Source organism: Ictidomys tridecemlineatus, chromosome 3 (genome assembly GCF_052094955.1).
Source record: "Ictidomys tridecemlineatus isolate mIctTri1 chromosome 3, mIctTri1.hap1, whole genome shotgun sequence".
NCBI lineage: Eukaryota > Metazoa > Chordata > Mammalia > Rodentia > Sciuridae > Ictidomys > Ictidomys tridecemlineatus.
In genome coordinates this window covers 15,774,804-15,802,070 of record NC_135479.1, presented here as the reverse complement: position 1 = coordinate 15,802,070, position 27,267 = coordinate 15,774,804, and the positions used below count along the sequence as shown (strand labels likewise).

The window sequence follows — 27,267 nt, the reverse complement described above, 5'->3', positions numbered from 1 at the left end:
TGGTTGGAAGACCCCTGCTCTCTCCCACGACTTCCTTGCCACCTACCTCCCTGCCCCCACATCCCCTCAGTGCCCTCTTTTCCATAGGTGGCATGCTGGTCTGGCAGGACAACACGGCTGTGAACTACTCCAACTGGGGGTCCCCTGGCCTGGGTCCCAGCATGCTGAGCCACAATAGCTGCTACTGGATTCAGAGCAGCAGTGGGCTGTGGCGCCCTGGCGCCTGCACCAACATCACCATGGGTGTTGTCTGCAAGCTCCCTCGAGGTGAGTGAGCTTCCTGGCAGTCTCGCGTTCTGTCCTGTCCCTTGCAATCCCATGAAGCTGGTCTTGGGGTGGCGCCAGGGGGCCCTCCTGAGTTTTCAGGGAACACTGTGGGTGGGAGGGCATGAACAGACCAGGGGCAGCTGGGATCTTCCTTTGGGGTACATTAGTCTTCAGGAAGGACTAGCTGTAGGACTTACCTTCCAAATTAGACAGCAAGCCCCTGTCACTTTGTAGAGGTTAAGGGCACATCCCTGATCAGCTCTGTGATGGGGGACCAGTTGGACCAGTTCTTTGAATGAAGTGAGATCGGTGACCTCCACTTCCTGAGACATAGAATGGGAATGGTAACAGTACCTACCTCACTTCAGTCCCGGGGAGGATGAAGTGACTTAGTGAAGTGTGTAGCTCTTAGGAAGCACTCTACAAAAATGTTTGCTGAAACTATTGTTATAACTCTCACGATGACCGCATTAACCAGACCCCCCTCTTGCCACAGCGGAGGAGCGCAGCTTCTCCCCATCAGGTGAGTGGACAGCAGTGCTGGGACGCGTCCTCCCCGTGGCTCTTCCCCTTCCCGCCAGGATGGGCGGGGCTGCCGGCCTGATGTCCATGCCACCCCAGCAGCGCTCCCTGAGAACCCGGCGGCCCTGGTGGTGGTGCTTATGGCAGTGCTGCTGCTCCTGGCCCTGCTGACCGCGGCCCTCATCCTCTACCGACGGCGACAGAGCGTTGAACGTGGGTCCTTCGAGGGTGCCCGCTACAGTCGAAGCAGCTCAGGCCCAGGAGAGGCCACAGAGAAGAACATCCTGGTGTCTGACATGGAAATGAACGAGCAGCAAGACTAGAGCCAAGGGCGTGGGCAGGGCCAGGGGCTGGATCTGGGGAGCCTGGGGCCGCAGGTCAGCAGGCCCCCACTAGTCACCAGTCCAGCTAGCCTCTGGAGGGGGTCCTTGGGAGTTGCTGTTGGGAGCCAGGACTGGGCAGGACCTGGGCTGGGGAGGTCCTACCCTCCTGAGAAGACTGGACTGAGACCCAGCTGGGTGCAGAGTGGTGTTTTCCTCTCTGGGGGGCCTGTGGTCTTGTCACCTGGGCTGTGCCCCCACAGTAGCCAGAGGCAGGATGGGAGGGCCAACAGGAGCCTCTTTCTGCCTTTCTCCCCAGACTCCCCAGTCCAGGCCTGCTGATCCACGCCCCAGGCCCCCCTCCCTGTTGCAGACCTGGGGAGCCTGCCCTGTCCCCTCAGGCAGCTCCCGGTTGCTTCTCTCCTCCCACCTGGCCACCTGGAGCTATCCTTACCCTTCACCCTGCTCTCTCTCCTCTTCTCACCCAGCTCCTCCTTCTGAGCCAGGGCCCAGTTTGGGAGCCCACTTGCTCTTGGTGGGGGCCAGTTGAGGAGGCTGCATATCTGTCACTCTTGTGTCTGCTGGAATGGCCACGTGGTGTGGCAGGAGGGTCCTGGGTAGGTCAGGCCTGAGAATCAGGGCACCAGTGTGGTGTCTTCGAGGCTGGAGACAGGACTGGGAGAGACACCCCATCCTCCCAAAGGGGAGCTGGGATAGGTTGGGGTGTCATCTCCTGCCGGTCGGGGGAGGGCTCGGTCCCTGAAAGAGTCCCCTGTGGGGACCAAAATAAGTTCCCTAACATCTCCTGTTCCTGGCTCTGATTGGGAGAGAGAAGAGGGAATCGCTAGAGACCCAGGGGCCTGGGAGTAGCAGGAGACCTGGGACGATGCCAGGTGCTTCCCTCTAGTGGGCCCCAAGAGAACAGCACCCTGGCTCCTGGAGTGAACTTAAATGGTTTGTTGAGAGTTTGGAATTCAGCCAGGATGGAGTGTGCAGTCAGTCCACTGCCACAGCGAGGGACAATGTGAACGTGGACTTGGAGACATGGTCCCTTTTCTGTAGTACTTGATTTTTTAAATGTGCCATTATTGTTTTTAAAAAAGGAAAAAAAGAAAAGCAAACACAACACCTTCCAGGGGCTTGAGAGATAAGGGTCCCTGCCTTGTCCCATGCCGAGCCTGTTCCTCACATCCCTTTAGAGATAAATGTCAGTTTTTGGAGCCTGAATCATGTGTCATTTCTGCAGCCTGTCATTTTGCTTTTGTCTCTGGGCTCGTGGGGACACTCACTCCTATCACCTTTCTGCTCAACCTCTCTGTTCCAGGGCACGAGAGGGTGACAATATAGGCCACCCCTGCCCAGTAGCACAGGAGCTCAGGCGACATAGCTTATAGTTTCCCCTGTGTAAGCAGGGAGAAGAGGACCCCCCTCCTAGGGCTGTTGGAAGGATTCTTATGAATGAAGTGAGATCATCCTTGCAAACAGAGCAGTGCCTTTGAGCACATGCAGTAAGTGCTTCATAGCTGCTAGCTGCTGCTGTTATTTTTGGACTGAGGCTCTGAGAGGAGCACTCAAGGTGCCCAGGTCAGCCCTGGGTGGGGCCTCCACATCATCATCCTTCTAGGGCAACCACTATACTTGCCTTCTAGCTGCTAGAAATTTCCTTTTTGTCTTCAGGAACTTTGGACTCTAAAGCTACCCAGAGGCCAGGGAGTGGATTGGCAGGACCTTCGCTCATCCACCCTTTTATTCAGAGGATGAGCGGGAGATTCTGCAGTGAAGCAAGAGAAGGGGAGCCGTGAGGAGCAACAGCAAAGGCAGCTAAGGGCAGGGAGCTGGTTTGCCCTGGTATGGAGGAGGAGCCCCCAGAGGGAGTGAGACTCAGGATCCTGAACAAGGTGGGGGAGTGAGCAACGCAAAGATGCGGGCCTGGCCCAGAGCCAGGGATCCCTGGTGCCATAGAGGACCAGCAGGACAGCTAGGCCCAAGGGAGCTTGGGCCGGTGGGGTCCAGAGTGTGGACATTCTTAAGTATGGTGGGAAATCAGTGCAAATGGCTAATCTGTCTGGAGAGGATGTGGGAACTAGACAATGAATAGGAAATAGGGTGGTGGTGGGGGGGAGTGAAAGCAGGAAGACACGAGGAAGTTCTTGTAATAATCCAAGCACCAGAAGATGGAGATGGTGGTTTGTTTGGCTCAGGACTATAACAATGGTCCAATGCAGAGTGTGTGTGTGTGTGTGTGTGTGTGTGTGTGTGTGTGTGTGTGTGAGAGAGAGAGAGAGAGAGAGCAACAGCACTCTGTTCATGACTCCTTAAACATGTTTCTGTTCTTCTGAATAGGCAGTGGTCACATGGTTCAAAACCTAAAGGATGCCGGGCACTGTGGCACATGCCTTAATCCCAGCAGCAGTTTGGGAGGCTGAGACAGGAGGATCAGGAGTTTAAACCACCCTTAGCAAAAGCGAGGCACTAAGCAACTCAGTAAGAGCCTGTCTCTAAATAAAATACAAAATAGGGCTGGGGATGCAGTTTAGTGATTGAGTGCCCCTGAGTTCAATCCCTGGTACAAAAAAAACCAAAAAACTAAAACCACAAAGACACACATTAAGCAGTTTCCTCCTACCCGATCCCCATTCAGCCCACAGCCTCCTGCCCTGCTGGTTTCCTGCATCTCTTTCTAGTGTTTCTTTATGAAAACAAGAGCAAACAGGAGCACAGGATTTGCCTGAGGGGTCATGGATGCCCTTGCACTTGCTGGGGTTTAGATAAGCTGCTGGAGAGGCAGGGCCTCCTGAAGCACTCAGACTGCAGGGTGAGTGAGAGGCATCACCCAAGATGGGACCCTAGGGAGGGCTTGTGAGCTGCATTCCTGAGCCAAAGCTGTGGCCAAGTGCATGGGACCCTCCTCTAGCTGTCTCCTTTCTGCAGCCTCAGCAACAACAGGACCCATGGCGGGGGCCTGATCATTTGGGGAAGGAGTCTCAATCCACTGGGATGTTGTTAGTCAGTTTTTCATCACTGTGACTAAAATACCTGACAAGGACAACCTAGAGGAGGAAATCTTTATTTGGTGCTCAAGGTTTCAGAGATTCAGGCCATGGTCAGCCGACTCCATTTCTCTGGACTTGAGGTGAGCAAGAACATTATGCTGGAAGAACTTGGCAGAGGAAAGCTGTCAGTTCATGTTAGCCAGGTAAGAGAGGGTGGGGGTGGAGAGAGAGTGAACAAGTGCATGTGAAGCGACAGGGATAAAATATAATCTCCAAGGGCCCCGTGACCTACTTCCTCCAGTCATGCCCCACCTGCCTACAGTTACCACTTAGTAACCCATTCAAATTATTAACACGTGGTTTAACTTGCGGCTTGCATAATCCATAGTCATTTCACTTCTGAACATTCCTGCACTGTCACATGAGCTCTTCTGAGGGACACTCAGATCCAAAATGTAACAGAGGTCCTTAATAACTAATCCACTTCACCCTGAAATGATTCGCTCTCCAAACCTGTGGCCAGAACAGCTCCCTTTGTGAATTAAGTGCCCTGTCATTGTCCACGACTCAAGGATCACTTGACAGCTGCTGGGAGCCAATCTGGGGTAGAGGCCCCCTTGGATGCCTACCGACCCTTGTTGGGAAGAGAAGAAAGCAGAGAGCTGAAGTCCAGCATGGGGTCTCGGGGGCCATAGGAGCAGCTGGGGGAATTAGGGCCCAAGTGCCCAGTGCAACTGGGGGCGGACTTGGTGTCCACTGTCTTTGACTTCTCTCTGCCTTTCTGCATGACTGGAGTCTCCCCAGAGCCCTGCACCCGCCTGCAAGCTTCACAGGCACTGGGAGTTCCCAGAGACCTTGTTGGAAGCCCCCTGTTGGGGGCTCCCATCTGCCCTGTGGCAGCTAAGGGAGTGCTCCTGTAAGTCTCTAAAGGGGTGGGAGGAAGGCTCTAGGCCCGGCCATTTGCCTCTGGCACCAGGACAGTACTGGTTCTGCCGGAACACATGGCAGCGCCTTCTTTCTTCCTGCTCATTTCAATTCAGTAAAAATGAAGCGTCGCCTCTACGTGCCAGGCACTTTGCTGGGTGGCAGATGCCCTGAGGCCCATCTCAGTGGGCCTGGCAAAGGGCACTGTCTGCCAGGCACTGAGCCCAGCCATCACTTGCAGGTCTAAACCTGCCCAACTCTGGGCCACCTGGACATTCAGTGACAGCTCAATGAATCCATGAATGGGAGATTAGGGCAGCTCTCCAGAGAACAGCATTCTCCCAGTCTCTTTCTGTCACGTCAACTATGGCCTTCTCCCAGGTGTCCTGGCAGAGCCGGCCTGGCCCAGTGGGCAGCACTGTGGGGCCGCAGAGGCAAGGAGCCGGCCAGTCACACCATGTGGTTTTCCTGGAACGGCACTGCCTGAGCCTGGCCAAGATGCCCGGGAGCTCCAGGGCGTGAGTCGGTTCGGTTGCAGGAACGAGGTGAAGAATTGCATCTTGGGGGAGGACCCCAAGGAAGGCGAGCAGGAAAGGGGGAAGGAGACCAAGGAAATGAGGAGGACATGAGAGGGGACCTACATGAGATCGAAGGTCTCAAACGTTCCAGCAGGGCCCGACTTTCTCTATCTCAGAGATGGGGGCTGCCAATGGGCTCAAATCTTCACTCCCACCAGAACCAGCACCAGTTGAGGAGTAGATCTCAACCCTTTCTTGTCCAGAAAGCAAATCGGATGCTGTGCCGGAGACAGCCTTTCCTGCTCCAGGTGGCTTTGCGGCTGGCGTCCAGATTGGAGGCCACACATTTAGCAGTGCAAACGGGCTGACGGCAGAACCTTCCTTTTAGCCTTTTCAGGGAAATCTCAGCCAGGGCAGCTTTTCCAGAGTATTTGCTCCTTTATTTCAAGGCATTCTGAGCTCTGAAGACGTTGGGGGTGTTAAGGTACGCAGTGGGGGAGTTATCTGGTCCTCCTTCACTGTATATTCCAACAGCTTATGCAGAGGTGGGCCGCCCCTCCACACCTCTCTCTGAGTGTTGTCTTTTCCCACACTGGAGCTGCAGGGCTTGGGCCATTGCCTTGGACATATTATTCTCCATGATAATGATAATAAAATATTTATTAAGTTATAGCTATCCTTTGATATCTGAGGAGGATTTGTTCCCCTCAATATCCAAGGTAGATTTTTTTCCCTACAGATATCCAAATCTGAGGATGCCCAAGTCGTTTATATAAAAGGGTGTAGTATTTGTGCATATAACCTGTACACATCCTCCTCATACTTTAAATGATCTCTAGGTTACTTATATACCTAACCCAACGTAAGTAGGATGTAAACAGCTGTTATACTATATTGTTTAGGGAATGACAAGAGCCTGTATCTGTTTAGTACAGGCACACTTTTTTTTTCTTTTTTCTTTTTTTTTTTTTCTGGCGCTGGGGATTGAACCCAGGGCCTTGTGCATGCGAGGCAGGCTCTCTACCAACTGAGCTGTATCCCCAGCCCTTTTTTTCAATATTTTTGATCCGTGGTTGGTGGAATGGGGAGCAGAACCTGAGGATAGTGGGCCAGCTGCACTGACCATGCCTGGGCCCCGGGCTAGCTGCTCACTCTCAGCACACCATGAGGTGGGTGCTTTTGTCCTCCTTTACAGATTAGGAAACCAAGGCACAAGAACACGAGCTTCCCATGCTCCCTCTCCGCCACCCTCCCTGCGTTATAAAACTGCTGGGCCCTGCAGCAGTGAGGACTGGAGCCAGGCCCTGCTCTCCGGCAGTCAGGCTGGGAGACGGAGAACATTGTCTCAACCTGTCATCCCTGCTGAGGGTTCCAGAGCCTATTTTGAGATTTAAAGGCTGAGTGACCTCTTTCCTCTTGTTTCTCCGTGGCCTCCTTTCCTAAGGCAGTGGAGGAGGGACACGGGATCCTGGGGCACAGTGCACAGAAATGGGGTGGGGCTGAGTTGACTAATTAGATGTTTATACCAGCAATCACCCGGGTCTGAGAGCGCACACCCAACGCCCCCCAGGAGCTGGCTTACCCCAAGCTCTGAAGCCATGGGATGCCTCCCCTGCCATTGGCAGCCTGGGTGGCCGTGTTTGAAAGCTCCCTGCTGCCTATGTATGGGCTCTCAGATCCCTGGCCTGACCTTGGGGCCCTCCCAGCAACCTGCCCAATGACCTATCGTGGCCAACGGCACCCTCACACCCCACATCTGTGTACACACCCTCCTGCCCCTCCCCTTCTTCATGGCCCTGGGCTTCACCATCCCTGAAGGCCCTTTTCTCTCCTGCAGGTGATTTGCTGCACCCCTTGACTTTGGGGACCCCTATTCTGCTGTCTTGGGCAGCAGAACACAGGCTTCAGGTGTGTGCACGTGGCTGACAAGCCAACTTTCACTCCGTGGACCTGGGTATGTTGCTTAACCTCCCTGAGGTTGGGTTTGTTCCCAGGTGACATGGGGTTAACAACACGGGCCTCACAGTTTATTGTGACCATTCTAGGCAAGTGTCAGCTGTGTGCTTACCCCGGGCCTGGCTCTATAGTAGGATCTGAAGGCTCATATACCTTGATGGGACTTTTCTGGTATATGTTCCACTGTCCCCATGAGACTGAGCTCCATGTCGTGAGCATCATGCGTTTTTTCTGTTAAGTGTGACCCATACTTATCTGATGGTGGATAAACATGGGAAGGTCACCATGCTGGATGCCTGAAGAGCCAAGGCTTGGAAAGACCCCCATAATTCACCTGCTATGCCTCAACCTCTAGTGGATTTGGGCAATAATCACTAGAATCCACTAGATTTTTGGGAAGGACACCCCTTTCAGCACTTCTTTTTTAATGTCTTTATTTTATTTGTTTTTATGTGGTGCTGAGGATCAAACATAGGACCCTGCACGAGCTAGGTGAATGCTCTACTGCTGAGTCACAACCCCAGCCTTATTTTTTAAAATAATATTTTAACTCATTTTTAATATTTTAGCACATTTTAAAAATATTTTTTAGTTGTTGATGAACTGACTTTTAATTGATATGTGGTTCCGAGAATCAAACCCAGTGCCTCACACAGGCTGGGAAAGCAGTCCACAACTGAACCACAACCCCAGCCCTCAGCACTTCTTTTTGATCAATGGGCCTTTGTCCAGATGGTGAAAAGCTCCACATAGCAGAGCCATGGACCACTGCCCCACTGAGTGGTTGGAGGAGGCTGGGATATGTTCTCTCCTACCCTCAGTCTCATCGGCGGCAGTCCTAGTTGTTTGGGTAAATCCCCCCCCCCAAAGTTTTCTGTAGAAAGAGTACAGTTTTCAAAAATGCAATGGTTTTCTAATGAAACCCTCATCAGGTTTTCAAATAGCTGTGTAAACATCCTGACAGTTCAGGATGTTTGCACAGCCACTTGGGATTCCATACAGCTTTCTGTAAAACTTATTCTATATGTTTTTTGAGATGGGGTCTCCCCATGTTGCCTGGGCTAGACTTGAACTCCTGGGCTGAAGTGATCCTCCCTCACCAGCCTCCTGAGTAACTGGGACTACTGGCACCTGCCCCCCCCCCCACTCTTGGCTATAAAACTTAAGTTTTAAACATGTAGTCTTTCCTCCACCCCTTTTCTTTCCCAAAGTACTGGGGGTTAACCCAGGGACACTCAACCACAGAGCTACATCACTCTCCCTTTTTGAGACAGGATCTCACTAATTTGTGGAGGATGGTCTTGAACTTGCAATCCTCCTATCTCAGCCTCCTCCCTCTGGACTCCTTTTCTGGCTTTTCCTCTAATTTTCAGAAAATTTATAGACACACAATTATGCCATCAAGCCCTCCCATCATATGTGTGCAGTTCAATGAGCTTGAACAAATTTGTCCAGTTGTGTAAACATCACCACAAACCAGCTTTGTGACACTTTTATCATCCCAAGTCCTGGCTGGCCCATCTACTGTCAATGCTTTTTTCTTTCCCAGTCCCCAGAGACTTTTCTAGAAATTGCATGTAAATGGAATCATAGATGATGTGGTCCTTTGTGCCTAGCTTCTTTCACTTAGCGTAACATGTTTGCATGGGTTATACTTATGTTTCTTCCATTTTAAATAGTTTTTTGACCTATCTTTTCTCTTACACAGACAGATACAATTTCTTCACTGACCCACTCTTAACTTAGTCTTTGTGCCCCTAGATGCAATTAGGAGAGAAGCATGGAGTCCACACACCCAGCAGTTTCCAAGGGTGCACTAGCCTGTCCCAGCCCAAGGAGACCTGGGATGTGTCATCCCCCATGGTGACAGCCAGCAAGCAGAAGTGAAAGTCAGGTGGGGTGAGAGATGTGCTTCCCTCTCCCTCTCCTTCACCTTCTCCCTAGAGAACTTCAGTCTTTATCCTTGGAGGAAAATAAGTATGAAACAGGACGGGAGAATAAAGTCAGTTTACTGAATGCACAGCTCCGTCCCACTTGGGGAGGAGCGAGGCATGAACAGGCGCCTCGGCAGTGGGATCCCAGTCTGCTGGGCCTGCCAGGGCCATTGGGTCCCCTTGGGCTTCTGGGCTGAGGGGCAGTAGCAGGACAGCCTGCCAGGGGCTCAACAGCCCCAGGGTGCCTGACCTGTGCTGTCTGGGACTCGTCTGGTTCCTGCTGCTGTCTGGGATGTTCAAGCCAGACCCCAGGGAGAGAGTGGCACAAGGTACAAATGGTAACTTGGAACACATTGGTTTCAATTTCAGTAAGGAGGAGGAGGAAAGGAGACATGTGGGGGCACAGAAGGGGCTGTTGAGTGGAGAGGTCTCTGCTGAGCTCCACGGCCAGCTTCCTTGCTAGATGACCCGGCTTGGATAAACGCTTTCATTTCCATCTCCCAACTCGGAATCTATAAAACAAGAAGATCTCTCAGGCCATAGGCCACAGCAGACTGTGGGATCTGCCCTGAAAGGGTATGGCATTGCTGCCCTTCATTCTTCCACTCTGGCCCAATGGCCAGTCACACACATGGCTACCATGCCTGGAACAGTCTGGGGACAGACATCTGTAGTCTGGGGCTGGGGAATCCCCAGTCTGACCTTTGGGGCTTCCAGATGGACCAAGGGCAAGCTGCACTGTAAGCCACTCAATGAATGCAACTCAGTCATCCCTGCTTCCCGGCACTGCTTGGTACACTAACGTTTGCAGGCCAAATAGCTGGAAGAGACTTTGCCTCCTCTCAGAATAATGTCCCCACATCACTCTATATTGCCTAGCAGTGGAGGTGACAGGGAGGTGGAGAGATTGAGTTGGGCTTCTAAGATGTCTTTTTGGGTTAATGGCGGGGCAGAAGAACACATGACAGGAGGGTGGAAGGCACAGAGCCATTGGGGTGGCAGTAGAGCCCCAGTGGAGCAGGAAGAGTGAGGGGCTCTCATTATTGGAGAAATCTTGTTCTTAGTGTATTTCTTTTCACCTTGAAAAACACTATTGAGAAAGGATTCTGACTGATGAAGAAGGGAAGGGAGTTGGGAGCAAATGACATCCCCCATCCTTACCAGGACCCTCTCAGTGCTACATTTCACCTAATGGAAGCCCCCACTCCACAAGGTGCCCAGTTCCTCACCCATTCTGTGCTTCTTGGCTTGTGTTTGGGGGAGAGCAAGAGGGAGGGTGCTCTGGCCCAGCCTTTGGCCTCATGCCTGTCCCAGTCCTGTCCTCACCTGTCTGGATATCAACAGGTAGTCTTTGTTCCCCTCCAGGGCCTTGGTCTTGGCTATGGTGACAGTCATTTTTGCCAGCTAGAAAGTGTCGTTTGTTAGGGGGATGGGTCACAGAGTTGTGTGACAAGTTGGCATGCATATCCAGGGACTCTCTCTTACCTTGGTGCCATTTGGGGCTTTGGTTCCCAAGTTCAGCAAAGGGTGCCCAGAAGGCACCACAGAGCCACCAGGAAGCTGGCACTTGTTGTGCCACCTGGTGTACCCTGATGTTTTGCCTTTCCCTCCCTGTTTCCTGAACTGAGCTGGGGTGGCAGGTCACAGCTGTGACTCAGCGCTGGCAGCCCATATTAACAAAGTGCCCATGACCAGGTGAGTCATGCCAGCTTTGGGGGGGGGCAGGGAAAAAAAAGGTGGCCCAGAAGGACGGCTGGAGGCCTCTGGCTCTGTCTCAGGCTGTCTGGGTTTTTGTCTTGATAATGGCTCTGGTGTGAAGCCAGGCAAAGGCAGCCACTGGCCAGCTTGCCAGGGTCCCTCTCAGTGCAGGGCTTTTTTCTCTGCCTGCACTGTGCCCGGAGACACTGCAGCACTGGGGCAGGTGGGGAAGACAGGGCAGGTGAGGAGGACCAGAATCTGGTTCCAGGGGATAACTGGCTGCCCCCACATTGGGGATAGGAACGGCGGGAAGTGGTGGTGGGGATCCTAAAGCTGCTTCTAGTTCACAGAAAAAGATGGCAAGAGCTGTGGCTTATCAGTGGGACCATCTGCCTCAGAGCAGCAGGGAGGATAGAAGGGGGCCCTCCGTCCGCTCCGTGGAGACGGCCTTTCCAGCAGCGCCTACTAAGGATGCTCTTCTGCCCTCCAGAAACGGTAGCCTCCGTGAGGCCTGGACCCCGAGGCCAGGGTGCCACTTCCCGGTCCCCAAGCCCGGCCAGGATGGCTGGAGGAGCAGACTGGGCGGCTCGGCGGCTGCCAGGGCGGCAGGTTGCCGCAGCCCGCGCGGGGCACTAGAGGGCGCCCCTGCCCACCCGAACCCTCCGGGGCGCGCCCCGCGCCGCAGGTTCCCGGAGCCGGGAAGAGCAGCGGGCGCCTCCGGGGCGGGGCTGGGGAGGGGGCGCAGCTGGGCGCGGCGCCGGGGCTTGCGGTCCTCCCCGCCCGCTGCGCTGGGGCTCCGTGGCTCTCGCCTGGGCCAAGCTGAGCACCCGCGGGGCGACCAGCCGAGGCGCAGAGGCGTTTTCCCCCGCGAGGTGGTGCGTGCTGCGGCGACACAAAGGTCCTTGAAAGACCTCACCGCTCCCTTCCTGGCTGTCCGCCCAGGCGACCAGGCCGGGTTTGCGGGCGGCCCCCCGGAGCGTCCCCCGGCTCGCTAGGAGGAGGGGGCGCTGGGCCCCGGGCCGGCTCGCGGGACTCCGCGGACGCGCGGGGACTCTGGCTCGGGGCTCCTTTTGTGAATGGAAGGAAGGGCCCTCCCCGGCCTCGGGAGACGGTCAGCTCGGCTCCCGGGGACTGCGTGCCCCGAATGACAAATTGGCTCTCTCGGGTCGCAAGCTGGGTCCCACCCTGGGGAGAGCTGAGCCGCCTGGGCGGGTCTTGTGGGGTTATCTAAAACATCCCCGTGGCCAGCTGCATCAGAGTCACCGGGGTCTGTGCCTGAAAGAGACATTGCAGGGCCCCGCCCCATCGCCCGAGGGCCCGGGGGATCTGTGTTTTGGGTAAGTGCCCCGGTGATTCTGATGGCAAAGCCAGCATAGGAGCCACTGTTCTAAACCTTTCCAGGCAGGTAGTTTTAAGATTTCACACCCAGAGAACCTCCTGGGGATCCAATAGTCACACCCACCTCAATTCACTGCAGTGTTTATTCTCCCTCCTGATAGAGAACTTCTTCCTGAGTCTGACTTTGAGCCCCCCCCCCCCGCTTTAATTAAGCACATTTTCTCCAGTCCAGAATGAAATAAGGAACAGTGAGGAGACTTTTCTGGACGTGCTTGGAGATCTCTGCCTTTCAGGGACTTTTCTCAGACCTGTTTGCTTTGTTCTGAATCCAGCAGACCCACTGAATTGGGCCGAATGGTGAGAGAATCCAATCAAGCCCTTGCTTGTTTTGAATGCAGTTCCTTTTGGTAATGGCCAAACAGTCCCCACTTCAGGGTTTGGGAAGGAAAATTCCAGACAGGATCCTGACAGACCCCCCCACCCCCACCCCAGCTCACCAAGTGCTGGATGCTGGAGAATCCCAGCAAGGAAAAGGAAAAAAAAAAAAAAAAAAAAACCTTATCTTCCGCCCGCTGATACCCTCTGCCCCTTTGTTGACCCTTCTCCTTGCTTTCAGGATGAATTAAAATTCTTATCTGCTCTGCATCCAGCATACTTGGACTCGCCTTCCTGTTAGCTGCAGTGACTTTCCCAAGCTTTACAGTGTTATTTTTGCCTCTGGGTGGTGGTCATGACTTCCTTCCATAGGATTAAGTTCCACACAGTAACAGAAAAGGAGTAATTTAGCAAACACCCTCAAAATGGCAGGACTGACCCCCAAACCTACTTTCATTTTCTTCCGGTCTGGGTTGTGGGTAATTTCTTGACAACTACGAGAAAGAAGACAATGAGAAATGAATTGTTTTTCTAATGCAATTGTGAACAGATGTACAGTTCCCTAGTCTCGAGAATGTTCTAGAAACCCCTTACATCACCTTAAAGGGGCATGGAACGGGCAGAGGTACTGAGGGCAGTGTCCGTACTCAGCATAGCGAGTCCCAAGGACAGCTACAGCAATAACCTGAGTCACCTTTGCTGTTTCAGGGCTTCTAAATTTGGCAGTGTGGCCAGACTTGCTTCCTTTCAGCGATTGATCTGAATAGCAGAATCCCTCCCTGATGGGCGGAATAGGCTGTGGGGGGTGAAGGCTGTGCTCCCTGGCCACTTGCCTCACCACTGGCTTTTAAACAATCGGTTGTATTCTCTGCTCACAGGAAGCAGCAGACCCATCAAGGCCCTGGGCTCTCTCTTTGTTCTGACTTTATGGCATTTTATGCCACAATAAGAAACACTGTTTACTCCGTGGGAGCCCATTGTGCCAGCCTGCAGGGATGTGGGCTCCAAGGCAGAAGGGGCTGGTGCTCCTCCCCTGGAAGAAGAGGGGCTTTGTGACAGGCTGGGGACAAAACAAGGGGTGCTGGACACTGTTACTGGGCAACTGCGTGGCCAGTGTTGAGGCAGCCCTAGTCCCTGTGCCCATGGAGAGGGGGAGGGGCAGGAGAAGGATGGAATTTCATCCAGGGTAATGGGTCCTGGTTACCTGGTATATTATACACCGGGATCGTGCTGACCTTGGCCTCCATCTTCTGGTTGCCGTCGCCAGGTGAATGTGTCTAGCTAACCAACCCTCACGCTCCACCACAAAAGTTCAACTTGGTGAGCAGGAAGATTTCCTGACTGTGGGCCAAACCTGGGCTTCTCATATTCTGGGTAGATTTGGTCCCTTAGGGCAAGAGTTTCTGCTTTTGTAGAATCCGTGGGAATGGGGAAGGGCTGTGAATGGACCAGTGGGATCTGAGGGTTATTTCCACACCCTACCTGCCTCCCAGGCACCGTGCTCCCCTCCCCTGCCACCTAGCCTGGCTTTGTCACCATTAACAGAAGACTGAAGGGATGTGCTTTCTTCAGAAGGCACTGAAATAATCAGATGGAGATGAGACCCAGGCAAGGAGGAAGCCCCAACAGGGGTCTCTAAGGGAGCAGGCCCTGAATCCTGGGAGGCTCCATGTGGTTATGGAAGGGAAAGAGGCTGCTAGGCACTTGTGTACCCTGGCAGTGCTCCCTCCAGGACATCCAAAGTGAGGAAAGGACAGCCTCCCACTGGGCATGTGCAGAGAATAACATCAGTGCCTTCAGCCTCTCCTCTCCCTACACCCACCCAAGCCCTTCTCCCATACTCGCCATGTGGCCCTCCAATACCCTGTGCCATTGCAGCAGCTGCCCAGGTGGTCTCTTCCCCCACCATCCTGCCTACCCTCCATGTGGCTCCTGCAGTTATCGAACATCCCTGTCTCTTGGCCTGTCAGTCCCAGACTGGGAACTGTTCCGTAGCCGCCAGAGCCATACCCAGACTCTTCCTGACAGGCTCTCTGCCTACACCTTGGGCCACTTTCTGCCTGCCCTGGCCACATAACTCCTTGACTTTTCTTTGCCTTTTCATATTCCTCGGCACAGAGTACCCTCTCCTTCCTCACCCATTGTCCATTGCCATCCGTGCAAAGATTTAGTCTAAATATTGATCAGTTGACTCAAGCAGTAACAGAAGCAGCATTGCCACCAGGCTCCCAGAGCAGGGAAGACTGCTGGCAGAAGGTGTGACCTGAAGGATTAGAAGTAAGGCCTCCCAAACACTGGCTGGTGTCCCTGAAGAGCCTGGCTGGAGACTCTTTCTCAGAGAAAAGGTGGAAGGAGGTGGGTGGAGATGACAGCCCTTCACTGCATATAACTCTGCTCTGCACTGAGTTCCTCCTCCTCCTCCAGCTCAGTCTTCTATCATGAGCCAGGCACAGTTTGAGGTGTGTTTCTCTGTCTTTAGATGCTGAGTGCCGTATAGGCAAGGAGGGTCTTATCTCTGTATTCTCAGCATCTAATTTAGAACCAGGCATAGAGTAAGTATGCAGAATTAATGAATATACCTTGATTTTGGAGTGTTCCTTTACCTAGAGTACTATTCTCTCTAGGAATTTGTATTATCACTTTCTCTAAAAATATAATTCTGGACTCGCTCCCTGGAAGAAGTAGGTTCTGATTCATTGTGCATTAAAAAGTTATTGAGCGCTGGGCACAGTGGTGCATGCCTATAATCCCAATGGCTCAGGAGGCTGAGGCAGGAGGATCATGAGTTCAAAGCCAGCCTCAGCAACTTAGCAAGGCACTAAGCAACTCTGAGAGACCCTGTCTCTAAAAAAAAAAAAAAAAAGTTCAGGGAATGTGGCACTCAGTGGTTGACTGCCTCTGGGTTCAATTTTTTTTTTTTTTAAGAACCTATCATGTACCAGGCATTTTCTAAGCACTTCTGTGGGATATAGAAGACATAAGAGACTGTGCCCAAGTGGTCAATGAGACCCCAACTGAAACACACCACTTCTTTCTTTGGCACATTTGTAATCACCCAATGTTCCTGGAATCCATAGTGTTGTGGACATAGTCAGCAGTCAACTGTGACAAAGCCTGTACTCAGCAAGAGAGACAGGTGTAGAAGTCCTGGCTTTGTCTTCAAATATCTCTCATCCTCATTGAGAAGAGAGATGATTAACAGAATTGTTGGAGGCCCAGGAAGCCCCAGCCAGAGAGATGCTGTCTTGTCAACTTTACAGCCTCTAGGAATTCGCTGGGCCCCTGGTTCTCTTGCTCAGTCACTCCTTTTCAGTTATTTTATGTCTTTATAAACATGTGAGTCTTGTCTCCCAGCTTGTTCATAAACTCCTCAAAGAAAGGAACATTGTGGCATCATGGCTGCCAGCCTTATTCTCTGAGCCCACATTCTCCCCTGGTGCAGGGCAGGGCATGTCAGAGCAGGGAAAGAGCCATCGCCAGCATTAACACTCAGGTCACCAGGACTCTTAATGAGATAGTCAAGAAGTCCAATTCTCTGGTTCTGGCAGGTAAAAGAACAGGCAGGAGGGTTTCTCTCCCGGCTTCGTACCTCTCTTTTCCTAAATGTTACCCTTGGATTCTGAGTCTCTTCTACAGGAAAATACCAAGGCCAAAATTCAAAAGAGTGTGAATATGACAAAATCCATTGGTTTCTTGCTTCCTTGTGGCTGCCTCTTAATGGGTGGTTCATACCAGTTCTTGCTGGATGATTGAAGGGGGGTCTGTCTCAGGGTTTCTCAGGTTAACCGTGAGTTGGTGGTGAGAGGCGAGTGCTGCCTGGCTCTTTCTGCTTCTTTCCACCCTGGTCCCTCCTTGCTCCTGGGGCAACGAGGGCCTTCCACAGAATGGCTTTAATGGAAGGTTCCTTAGCATCAGTGCTCTCGGGCCTTGGTGTTCATCTGTTGGGTGGTACCGTTTGACTTCATGTTTTGCTTTGCAGTTGGGTGGCTGATGTCCCCCACCTTGGCTCACTGATGCAGGGACCGTCCATGACCTACGACAACCCTGGCTGCCTCGAAGCTCAGTGTGCAATAAAAAGTTCATTAAAAAAGATGTGGAATCACGAAAATGAGGTTACAGAAATGTTAACAAAGGATGGTTTCCTGCTTCCTGTACTTTCCTTTTCTAAAAAAAAATGTATTTCTCTGAGGAATTTATGTTACCGTTAAAACCATGGAAGGGTTAAGGAAGGACAGGCCTGGGTCAAAGAGAGGGTGAGATTCCTGAGAAGATATGTTGGCAGAGACCCAGCCTGTTTGCTTACTTGAGAGCTCAGTGTCTAAAGCAGGAACGGATCTAGACTGTGTATGGCGGATGGCTTGAATCGGGTATTTTTAATAGGGGCAGCTCCCAGCAGATCACAGTAGCCCACACCTGGGGTGTGTAAGCCACACCTGGGATCACAGGGCTGGGGTCTCTAGGCATAACTGGTGTGGCAGATGCCTCCTGTCTACTTGAGGAAGAAGGATGAGGAGGAGGAGAGAGGAAGGAAAAAAATTAAGAAAGAAGGAAAAGAAATTAAGGAGGAAGAGAGGCACATGGGATAGACGGCAGATCACTAAGTCGGCCTCATGGCACTGGCCGTGCCTTGTCCACTGCCACTCTGGCCTACCTTCTTATCATGACCTTCTGACGTGAGCAGAGGTCAGGATCCGAGCTTCAAGGGTTGTCCTGGGAATCCAAAACACTAAGAACACAGCCGCCCCCTGGCATGACCTAAGGAAAGGATGGTGTCCCTGGCCTGGCTCCTGCCTGGCCTGGCCACAGCCAGCCATTTGATGAAAAGGGCAGGCTCCTGAGACCCAAGGTGCTGACCTGACAATGACTAAGTGTTCCAGGACACTTCAGAGGTCAGCCCGTGGTCGACTTTGCAAAGGTCAAGCCACAGAGTTAGTAGTAGAGCAGGCCTCTCCCTCCATATCACCTGGCCACCTAGAGGACCCTGGGCTGCTTGTTAAAGGAAGGGTGGCCCCAGATGACCACGCCTGGTAAATACGTGGCCATGCCTCTGACAGAGTCTTTATTTCTTGGTATCCTTTCTCCTTCAGCAGGTGCCTGCAGGTGCACACACACACACACACACACGTATACACACACGTACACATGTGTGTGTGCTGGTATAATGTACCCAGGGATCCAAAGCAAATCAGGAAGAGAGGTCCTCTTACAGTCTGATGGCTAACAGATCTCCTGTGGGGAAGAGCCCTCTTTTTCACAGGTCCTCCAGGCTCGGGCAGTGGGCACGCTCACACAGTGCACATCCAACCCCCACATCCTTGCTGTCCTCTATTTTGGGGGACACACTTCCTTATGTGATCACTGATGACCACTTAATCACTATATCGTATCACTTTTCATACAGAGGGTCACTGTAGATACACTTAGCAGCTGCTAATCTGGGTCCTGACCAGAGTCCCATCTCTTACCAAGTGACCGTGAGGACCTCAACAGACGCACATCCAATAAACACACCCCAGGGTTTTTTTTAGGCCGCAGGAGACGGTGCGGGTTTGGGACCAGACTTACCCTCTCCCTTGAGACCCGGCTGTAGTTGAGTCTCATGAGTTCTGCAAACCGCTGCTCATACAGGTGAAGCAGCAGCACCAGGTATAAGCCTGAATTCATCAGCTCATTTTGTGCCTAAATATAGAAAAGGAAGCTGGTCAGATCAGTCTACAAGACGGGGGAGGGGGGAGGAGCAAGACGAAGAGCTGACAAGAAGTGTGACTAGCGCCCAAGTTCCAAAGCAAGGACCACCCTTGGGGAGCAGGGGACAGAGCTGGAGGCAGCCGGAGTGGAGTTCTGTGCACTGAGAAAGCTCCATTTGGCAGGCTCCATCCGGCCCCATAGATGCGAGCCGAGCAGTTATGAGTGCAAAGCGTTGTGTCTGGAGTTGTGGGGAGCAGCGGGCAGGAGGTCTCAGAGCTCCCTACTGGGAGCTGGTCACCTGATGCAGAGGAGAGAGCCTCAGTCACAAACAGCTCTGACAGCAGCCACCCGTGCCTGGTGTCACAATGGAGATGAAAGGAGGAAGAGAGACTGGTGACTGTGAGCTGGGGGAGGGCTTCTTGGAGAAGGTGGCCTGTGACAGTCCTTAAAGGACAAGTGCCGAGGGGGGCTGTTAGGCCTTCTGGACAGAGACCCTGAAGGCCAGCAGAGACCATGGAGAGAGAGGAGCGTGTGGTGAGCGAAATTCCCTCCTGTGTAGTGTGGCTGGAGCACATGGGGCGGGCGTTTGCTTTGAAATTAAAAAAAAAAAAAATTTTGGCACGGGCTGGGGAGATGGTGAGGTGAGGACCACACTGGGCAGACGTGAGCAGTGTGGACGTGATGCTGCGTGTGGGGGAACTGCTGGTGTCTTTGAACACAGGAGTAAACAGGACGAGATGTGTCTTAGAAGTGCCAACTTCACTGCGGGACAATCTGGGACACAGATGCCTCTGGGAAGCCTGGTTTTCCTAGATCCTCTTTTGCCCAGAGAAAGAGCCCCACACCTCAGCTCTGTTCATCTCTCCCTTTACAATCAGGTTGTCTATTTTTTTGCCATGCTAGGGATTGAGCTCAGAGCCTTGCACTTGCTACCAAGTGGCATCCCTGGCCACGGTCCCCTTCCACCAGCCGCTCACTTAATCCCCAGGTGTGTCCAGGCAGGATCTAAGGTGGCATTGGGGACCTCACCTCAGGGCCTTTGCTTGAGCTTTCTTTCGTCTGTTGCCTTCATGTGTCTATTTTGAATGCCACTCTCCTGCCTGGCCATGTCTAGAACTTCCTTACACAGCTGTTGCAAATGTCACCTCCTGTGGAAGCTTTCCTGATGAACTTCATTTGTTCCTTTACTCTCTGACTCCTAAACATGTGTCTTTATTCTGTACACCACATCTTGCACTTATTACTTATTTATTCACTTATTTTGGTCCTGGGATAGAACCCAAGGCCCTGTGCCTGTTACACAGTGCTCTACCACTGAGCCATGCCCCTTGCCCATTTCTGCTTTTTCCCTGGAGCTTGAAGCAGGTGCTGCCTAGCAAGGTTGAGCCATTAAGCCACAGCGCCCCTGTCCTTGGACCTTCCCCTTGGATAAGTCAGTGGGTCAGTAAGGGAGGATTCCTACTTTGGGAGGAAATGAGGGGAAGGCCCTGTAATCCCTCATCATCCTTATGCCAAGTCCCAGGAGTCGGGGGTCTCTGGATGGGCCAGGCTGAGTTCAGGAAGCCGCCCAGTCCTGGAGGGCTAAAGTGCCCCACAGGGAGCCCAGCCCTTCACGTCGCCCTTCAAGAAGGTCAGAACTGTGACTCTGGGTGCGCACGGTAGCACGTTGCGGACTTGACACATGACCACTGCAGGGTGCCTCCTTCCTGTCACAGCCAGGCCCATCTTCCTGTTCCTATTAGATCAAGGGCAGCTCAGGAAGTTGAGGCAGAACACACCTCTTCCAGGACCAAATAGCGGCCAGGCCAGGAAAGGTGCGGAAGTTGAGCAAGGATCCATGTGCTCTTCCTTCTGAATCAGGCCAGCTCCGGATCTTGGTGCCAATTGGCCTCAAGGTCACCGCCCAAGGCTTCTCCAGCATCCTATGGGCCCGTCTTAAAAGGCTCAAGCCAGCCTGTCCTTAGCAGTTAGACTTCTATTTTTAGCCTTGTTTTCTGGGCTCTGTTGACCTTGGCCTTGAGTAGGCAGACAGCAAATTGCTTGTTTTCACTTTTCTGTTTCCCATGCGTCCTCCCACCTTCCTTAACAGCAGGTGCCTGCCGCCTCCTTTCAGGACGGTCTCCAAAGCCACCTCCTCTGGGAAGCCTTCCTGCCAGGCCTTTTAGCTCCTTCACCTTGACTGAGCCTTGTCCCCTGCTGGCTCTCCTGGCCCTGGCCTCCTGTGAGGGAATGAGGGCTTTCTTTGCCAGGGAGCCCTGTGCGTAGAGACACGCTGATGCATAATGGCAAATCAATCAGCTAGAAAATGGCTTGGAACTATCAGGTTTGTCAAAGCATTCAGGGAAATCATTTACTTTTTATGACTCAATAAGGCCTGCAGGCATGCAGATGGGAAAATATCCACTAATGTTTTCTGCAGATAATTTGAAAAGTCACTTCTAGCAGATTGTGTCTCTTCTCTATTCTGTGGGAGGGAACCTGTCACGTGGTGCCATAAATCTCGCGGCTCCTCTTTACGTGAGCCCTTTGCAGAGCTTGCGATGCTGACACGGCTCGGCCGGCCAATTGGAGCTGGCTTGGTAGGCAACCCAGAGGCATCCTTTCCACTCCCAAGCCACAAGTGGGAGGGACCTGTTGACTGAGAGCTCGGTGGCATTCAATCGGCAAATGAAATAGGTTTCCTAACGTTATTTATTGGAACCACTCCTGAGCCACTCTCCACCTGACCCAATCACGACGCGCTCTGGTTCCCACGTGGCCTTCCCTTTGTCACTAGCCTGAAGCGACTGGGAGTGGCAGGAGGGGGTGGGGACATGGGGAAAGGAGAAGGCAGTTGAAGCCGTGGACGCAAGCTCTGGACAGCAAGGCCCACGAAGCAGCTGATTTTCTTTCTTTTCTTCTGTTCCCACTCTTGATTTTCTTTACCCTCCGTTTGGCCAACAGGCTTGCTACCCAGGGGAACTTTCAATGCCTAGGCAGTGCCCTCGAAGAGCCTGACAGCCTGGCTGGACATTTTGTCAAAACTCCAAATACGTTCCGGAGATGCTCCCAGGTCTAGGGGTGATTAGGTGCCTGCATGTGTCCGAGGACATCTGTCTTTGACTGAGATGGAGCAAGGCCAGGCCTGTGCTTCAAAACAACCGCAGCCGGCCGCCCTGGAGACCCTCCTGTGCCGCAGAACAGAGGCAGCGGGGAGCTCATCTCCAGGGCCCAGCGGGCACAGCCCCACAGTGCTGCCGGGCAGGTGGGCAGCCTGACGTCACCAAACACTGTGATGCAGGGCAAAGAGTTTTAACTGTGTGAGGCCAGAGTGACTGCACTTATAAGGGGGGACAGTAACCTCTGTTTGCCCGTTTCCCCTAGGCATTATGTAAACTGAGCTGACACAGGTGGACGTGGTATTTTACAAAACGAAAACATCCCCCAGGAGGCAAGGATTCAACATGGGCACCTGGAAAGGCACATGTCTGGGACTGAGGTGTGTGAGGGTGGGGCCCATATCTTATTGCCACCTGTACTCACAGTGCCTGGTGCGTAGCGTGTGCTCAATAAATACATATATGGATGGAACGATGGGAGCAAAACCTAGATATTGCAGGTCCCTTGTTCTGACCCTCCCCTATTGTGTTTATTGCTACTGTGGGGACTTCCTCATTAGGAAGAAGTGACTGGGTTGGCCTTGGACTGCCCAGAATCTGCAGCCCCATGTTTGACATATAGTAGGTGTTCAATAAATGCCATTTATTTATTTATTGTAGTATTGGGAATTGAATAGGTACTTAGTGGTAAAGTCACACCCCCAGCCCTTTCTATTTTTTTTATTTTGAGATCCCTATCTCACTTAAGTTGCCCAGGCTGGCCCCAGACTCGCAATCCTCCTGCCGTGGCTTCCCAAATATCTGGGATTACAGTGAGCACCATTATGTGGGGCTTCAATAAGTGTTTTAAAAGTTGGCTAAAGTCTCATGTGTATTTTGGCACAATTTAAAAAATTGATACTTGGCCCCATGCCACGTCAATCAAACCAGAGCCTGGGCAGTGGCATTTTAATAAGGAAAAAAAAAAAAAAAGACCTGCAGCTAACAGTTAAAAGCTGATATCTGGGGAGGTGAACTATGGGAGATTTTTTTGCATGATTATTATAATTAAAAGCAAAAGAAAACAATTAAATGGGAAATGCATAAGATAAAAGAAGCTCGTGGGCTACTTAGTTGAGGTCAAGGGAGAGCCAGGCTGGGCTGAAGCCACGGACCTGTTCTGGTTTTGGTTTTGTCCCTGTCTTTGTAGAGCTAGGTTTGGCACCAGTTACCCCACTTCTCCGGAAGGGAACCTCTTTCCCCAGGAGTGACCAGCACCGAGGGTGGATGAGAGGCCTGCAGGAGCCGTGGCCTGGATGGGAAAAGGAATCAGGCCCTCAGAGGCACAGGAACATGGGGACACAGGTCAATCCACCGCCAGCCTGGGGGCCACCCCCGCTGGGCTGGTCCCGTCAGAGGGCCTGCCATTTCTGAGCTCATTTCTGAGGCACAGGCCGAGGTCCGAGGCTCCGTGGGTAGCTGTGTGTTAGACCACAGTCTTGGTCCGGGTGGAGGGTTCTGGACTCAGTTCTGAGTTGCACTTCGCTGGTGTCTTGAGTTTAGCTCCGACCTGTAGCAAACAGACGCTGTTACCCTCACAACAGGCCACTCGAAGGAACAGGCCCAACTGCTGTGAAAGTGTGAGCCCTGCCGTCCTCCCGCAGGGTGGGTCTGCAGCACCTTCCCACTGGGATCATAATGGAGGGCGTTTCCAGAAGGCTTTGATGACCTGTCCAGTTCTCACCCAAACTGATTTTAAAAGCTTTTCTGCTTCCACGTGGAGTAATGACCGTGCTGGACGTTTTCCACTCTCCCCTCCAGAGAGCCACTTTCCAGCCGGCACTGTGGCCTGCAGGCTGACCCCGTGGACTGAGTGGCTGGGCTCCCTCACCCTCTGGTTTCCCGTTGGGTTTGGCCAGTGGGTTTGGCTGGCAGGAGACCAGGGGGCGGAGGAGCCAGGGCCCGGGGTGTTTGCTCCTCCTGTTCCCTCGCTGTGGGCAGTGGTCTGGCCGCCACGGCTCTCCTCTACTGGACAGCCATCCTGGCCCTGGTAAGCCCCCCTCCTCACTTCAGGCCCAGTGGCCTCACTGCTGGTCCTTGTCCCCATTTTTGCCCTTTGTTCAGCTCTCATCACTCAACGCCTTTGAGTGTGCCTGCGTCCCCTCCCTGCCCAGACCCCGCAGAGTCAGTTGCTTTCAGTTCTTTCTAGAATGTGCTTGTAGCCCGTTATCTCCACTCAGGGGAAACAGCGAGTTGGAGGGCCTGGGCACGACCCCTGTGTGGGCCAGTCAGCTTGGATGGTTCCATGATGGATTCTACTTTTGGTCCTTTGTGCCAAAGAAGTTGGGTGTGTCTGTGGCTTTGAGTGATGGTTCCCATTCCCTTCGAGCCTTCTCTATGCGGGCACTGCGTCATTCTGTTAGGGGTTCAAGTCTTTTCTTACATCCATCCCTGCAAGGTAGGAATTATCTCCCGTTCCCCACAGATGGACGGGAGAGCTGAGGCCCAGGGAACGGACATAGCTTCCCCACGTTCACTGGGCATCTTTAGGGAAGGGAATAGGATTCAGGTTCCTATCTTAGTCAGAGTTGGTGAGCTTTTCAGCAGGGCAGGCTTCCTCAGGCTCCATGGGAGTGCAAACGTTTTAAGACCAACTGGAGAATTTTGCTATTATTGGGTCAATCCTTCAAAGACCACTGGTAAGCCAACGTGGCACGGTAGCAGCAGTTTGGCAGGAAGAACGGCATGAAATGCTTGGGACCCAAAGAGGTCTTTACTGGACAAGGCATTCCCGGGCTGCACGGGGTCTGTGATGTTAGAGGGCATCCTGATAGTGTCCTGGGGGGACCAGCCTTACCTGGGCACATCCTCCTTCTCAGGTAGTTCGTGGGGCTTACTTTCTGGAATGATCTACTTTTCGAGAAGAGCCTGTCTACACTCTGGCTGGCGCTCAGCACGCCTGGTTCCTTTCAGTGCTCTGACTCAACATTCCAGAGTGTGAGTGACTTTGCTTCTCATGTCAGACCTTCGTGTTTGGGGTTAGGAGTGATGGGAGAGTCTCAGGCCTCAAAATGCTGAATGTATTTTTCAAGAAATTCTTTCTCCTTCCTCCCCGCCTCTGTCCCTCTGGTCCTTCCTTCCTTCCCCGCCCTTTTTCTTTCCGTTCTTCTTTCTCTAAACTTCTGAGGCCCAGTCTTTGCAACGCTGATGTAGCATGACTTATTAAGAGATTCCAATATCCTTTATTCTTATCAGAATTGTGTTCCTTTGTCTAGCACCTTAGGGTTTAAAAAAAGAAACTGTAGAATTGCCCAGACTCTTGCACACTATTTTGATTCAGCTGTCAAAATGTTTGCAGAGGGAGGTCTGGAAGCAGGCTAATAATCTAAAAGCTGAAGTGAGTCCCTTTGAGGGGTGACGTTCTGGTTGTTAACAATGGTTTTAGAGTTTTAAAATCATGTGCGTTACAGGCACGATTGTTAGTACTTTTTTGGAATCGTGTTATAAGGGGGGGGCAGTTTTAAGTTATAATGGTAATAATGCTGGGCTACCTTTATTAGATAAATGTTACTGATGGTTATTATGTGCAAGGCACCTTCTGGATCAGAACCAGCCAGTACAATACAGTGTGAGGCACCAATGCAAACCACATAGGTAATCTGAAAAATTATAGTAACCACATTAAACAAGTAAAAGGAAACCAGTGAAATTAATGTTAGCCATGTATTTTATTAACTTAATATATCCAAAATATCATTTCAGTGTATAATTGCAGCTGTGTGTTCCTTAATTATGGGGATGCATTCTGAGAAATGTGTTTGTAGACAATTTTATTGCTGTGTGATGGTCGCAGAGTGGTGTACACAAGCCTAGATGGTACAGTATGCACAGCTGGACTACGTGGTACATACCATCACCATATCTTGTTCATCACTGAAAGGTCATTAGGAAGCGCGTGACTGTAATCTACAGTTATCTGTGATATTTTACATCCTTTTGGGGTATTAAGTCTTTGAAAAAGTTTTTATTTCTACTTCAATTTTATTTCAAATTTTATTTTATTTTAAAATTTGTTCTAATTGGTTACTCATGACGGTGGAATGCATTTTGACATATTGTACACAAATGGAGCACAACTTCTCCTTCCTCTGCCTGAATATATATATAAATTAAATATATATATAATATATATATAATATATATATATATATATATATATATATATATATATATATATGGAGAGAGAGAGATAATGTCTACTTTAATTTTGAAGGATAGTTTTGCAGGGTATAGAATCACCACTTGTCCAGCAGGTAGACATCATCCCAGGATAAGCAACCTATGAATTCAAGGTTGTCAACGTTTTAAATATTTTGCTCTACTTACTTGTTTTCTGGGAAGTTGGATATGATTCTTAACTTTGCTTTATACAGGGGAGGTAGTTTTTCTTCTTAACTTCTTGCAGGATTTTTTTTTCTTTCTGTTTGATTTTTTCCATCTTAAATATGATAAATCACAATTTATTTATTTATTCACAATTATCCTGCTTGATGTACTCTGAGACTCTTGGAGTTCTGGTTTGGTGTCTTTTTTTTTTTAAGTTATTGGTAGACCTTTATTTATTTATTCATTATTCATTCATTCATGGTGCTGAGAATCGAACCCAGTGCCTCACACATGCCAGGCAAGTGTGCTACTGCTGAGCCCCACCCCAGCCCCTGGTTTGGTGTCTTGACATTAATGTGGGAGAAATTCTTAGTTGCTCTTACTTCAGTGATATAGTGTATCTATTCCTTTCTCTCTTCTTTTTTGGTATTTTAATTAAACATGTTATCCTACTGTGGTTTGGAGGTAGATTATCCCCAAAAAGTCCATGTGGTCCCCAAGATGATGCTACTGAGAGGAGATGGAACCTTTAAGAGGTGGGACCTGGTGAGAGATTCTTTGGTCATCGGGAACTTCTCTTGAAGGAGACTGTGGGACCCTTGCCTCTTTCTATTTTTTTGTTTCTTGGTATTGAGGTGAGTAGTTTGCTCCACCAGGTGCTCCTTGCCATTACCATCCAGCACACTTACCAGAGGCCCAAACCAGTGGGTCCACCCTGTCTTGGTCTGGGACCTTCAAAACTATGAGCCAGAATAAGTATTTTTTCTTTATAAGTTAATTATCTCAGGTATTTTGTTATAGTGTCATCAATCAGACTAACACATATAACTTTAGTACAATCTGGCGCATACAGACATGGCTACTGCTCCCTCCCACCGCCAGAAGTGTGAAGGGATTTTTTTTCTGATATTCATTGCAAGAACCTGATTAAGCTCCTGGAGATAAAACTCAAAGAAGTGTGGGGACACCCTGATGACTGGTTTTCCTTGGAGTTTTTGACCCTCAGACTGTCCACACTGCATTCAGCAGTTCACTAATTTCAGTTTAGGTTTCTGTGTCCAGCACTGTTCCCACAGAGGCTTCTGCTTGTGAGCTTCTGCTCTGCTAAGTTGCGATTCTCTCTCCAGTTTTAGGGACAGTGGTTTGTTCTGTGATCTCATTTTTCTTATGTATCTAAGAAGAGTTGTTGATTTTTCAGTTTGTTCAGCTTTTCCTGTTGTCGGGACAGAGCGGTGACTCCTAAGCTTCTTATATCACGCAAAGTCTTTGAG

The 27,267-nt window shown here is 51.4% G+C and overlaps 3 protein-coding genes across 8 annotated transcripts in view; 2 read left to right on the top strand and 1 right to left on the bottom strand.

Annotated features, from left to right (window-relative positions):
• Positions 1-2,336, top strand: part of Mrc2 (mannose receptor C-type 2) — a 55,812-nt gene extending 53,476 nt beyond the window's left edge. Inside the window, exons 28-30 of one of the 2 annotated variants that reach the window (XM_078041910.1) lie at positions 88-267; positions 764-790; positions 889-2,336. In XM_078041910.1, coding sequence (XP_077898036.1) covers positions 88-267; positions 764-790; positions 889-1,112 — 431 coding nt within the window. In that variant the 3' untranslated portion in view covers positions 1,113-2,336. The remainder of the gene's footprint in view (positions 1-87; positions 268-763; positions 791-888) is intronic. The other variant, XM_078041911.1, reaches the window with a different exon arrangement.
• Positions 2,337-9,492: 7,156 nt separating this feature from the next.
• Marchf10 (membrane associated ring-CH-type finger 10) overlaps positions 9,493-27,267 on the bottom strand; it is an 86,740-nt gene continuing 68,965 nt past the window's right edge. For 2 of the 5 annotated variants that reach the window (XM_040268632.2, XM_005328180.4), the window contains exons 9-11: positions 18,411-18,524; positions 13,297-13,339; positions 9,493-9,946 (exon numbers count right to left, since the gene is read on the bottom strand). In XM_040268632.2, the coding sequence (XP_040124566.2) occupies positions 9,894-9,946; positions 13,297-13,339; positions 18,411-18,524 (210 nt within the window). In that variant the 3' untranslated portion in view covers positions 9,493-9,893. Of the gene's footprint in view, positions 9,947-13,296; positions 13,340-18,410; positions 18,525-22,268; positions 23,181-27,267 lie in introns of those variants that run through there. The other 3 variants (XM_078041912.1, XM_078041913.1, XM_078041914.1) reach the window with 2 other exon arrangements.
• The window catches only part of LOC120884066 (uncharacterized), a 32,993-nt gene continuing 16,890 nt past the window's right edge, over positions 11,165-27,267 (top strand). Inside the window, exon 1 of the mRNA XM_078041920.1 lies at positions 11,165-12,469. Within this exon, the coding sequence (XP_077898046.1) occupies positions 11,489-12,127 (639 nt within the window). The 5' untranslated portion in view covers positions 11,165-11,488 and the 3' untranslated portion in view covers positions 12,128-12,469. The remainder of the gene's footprint in view (positions 12,470-27,267) is intronic.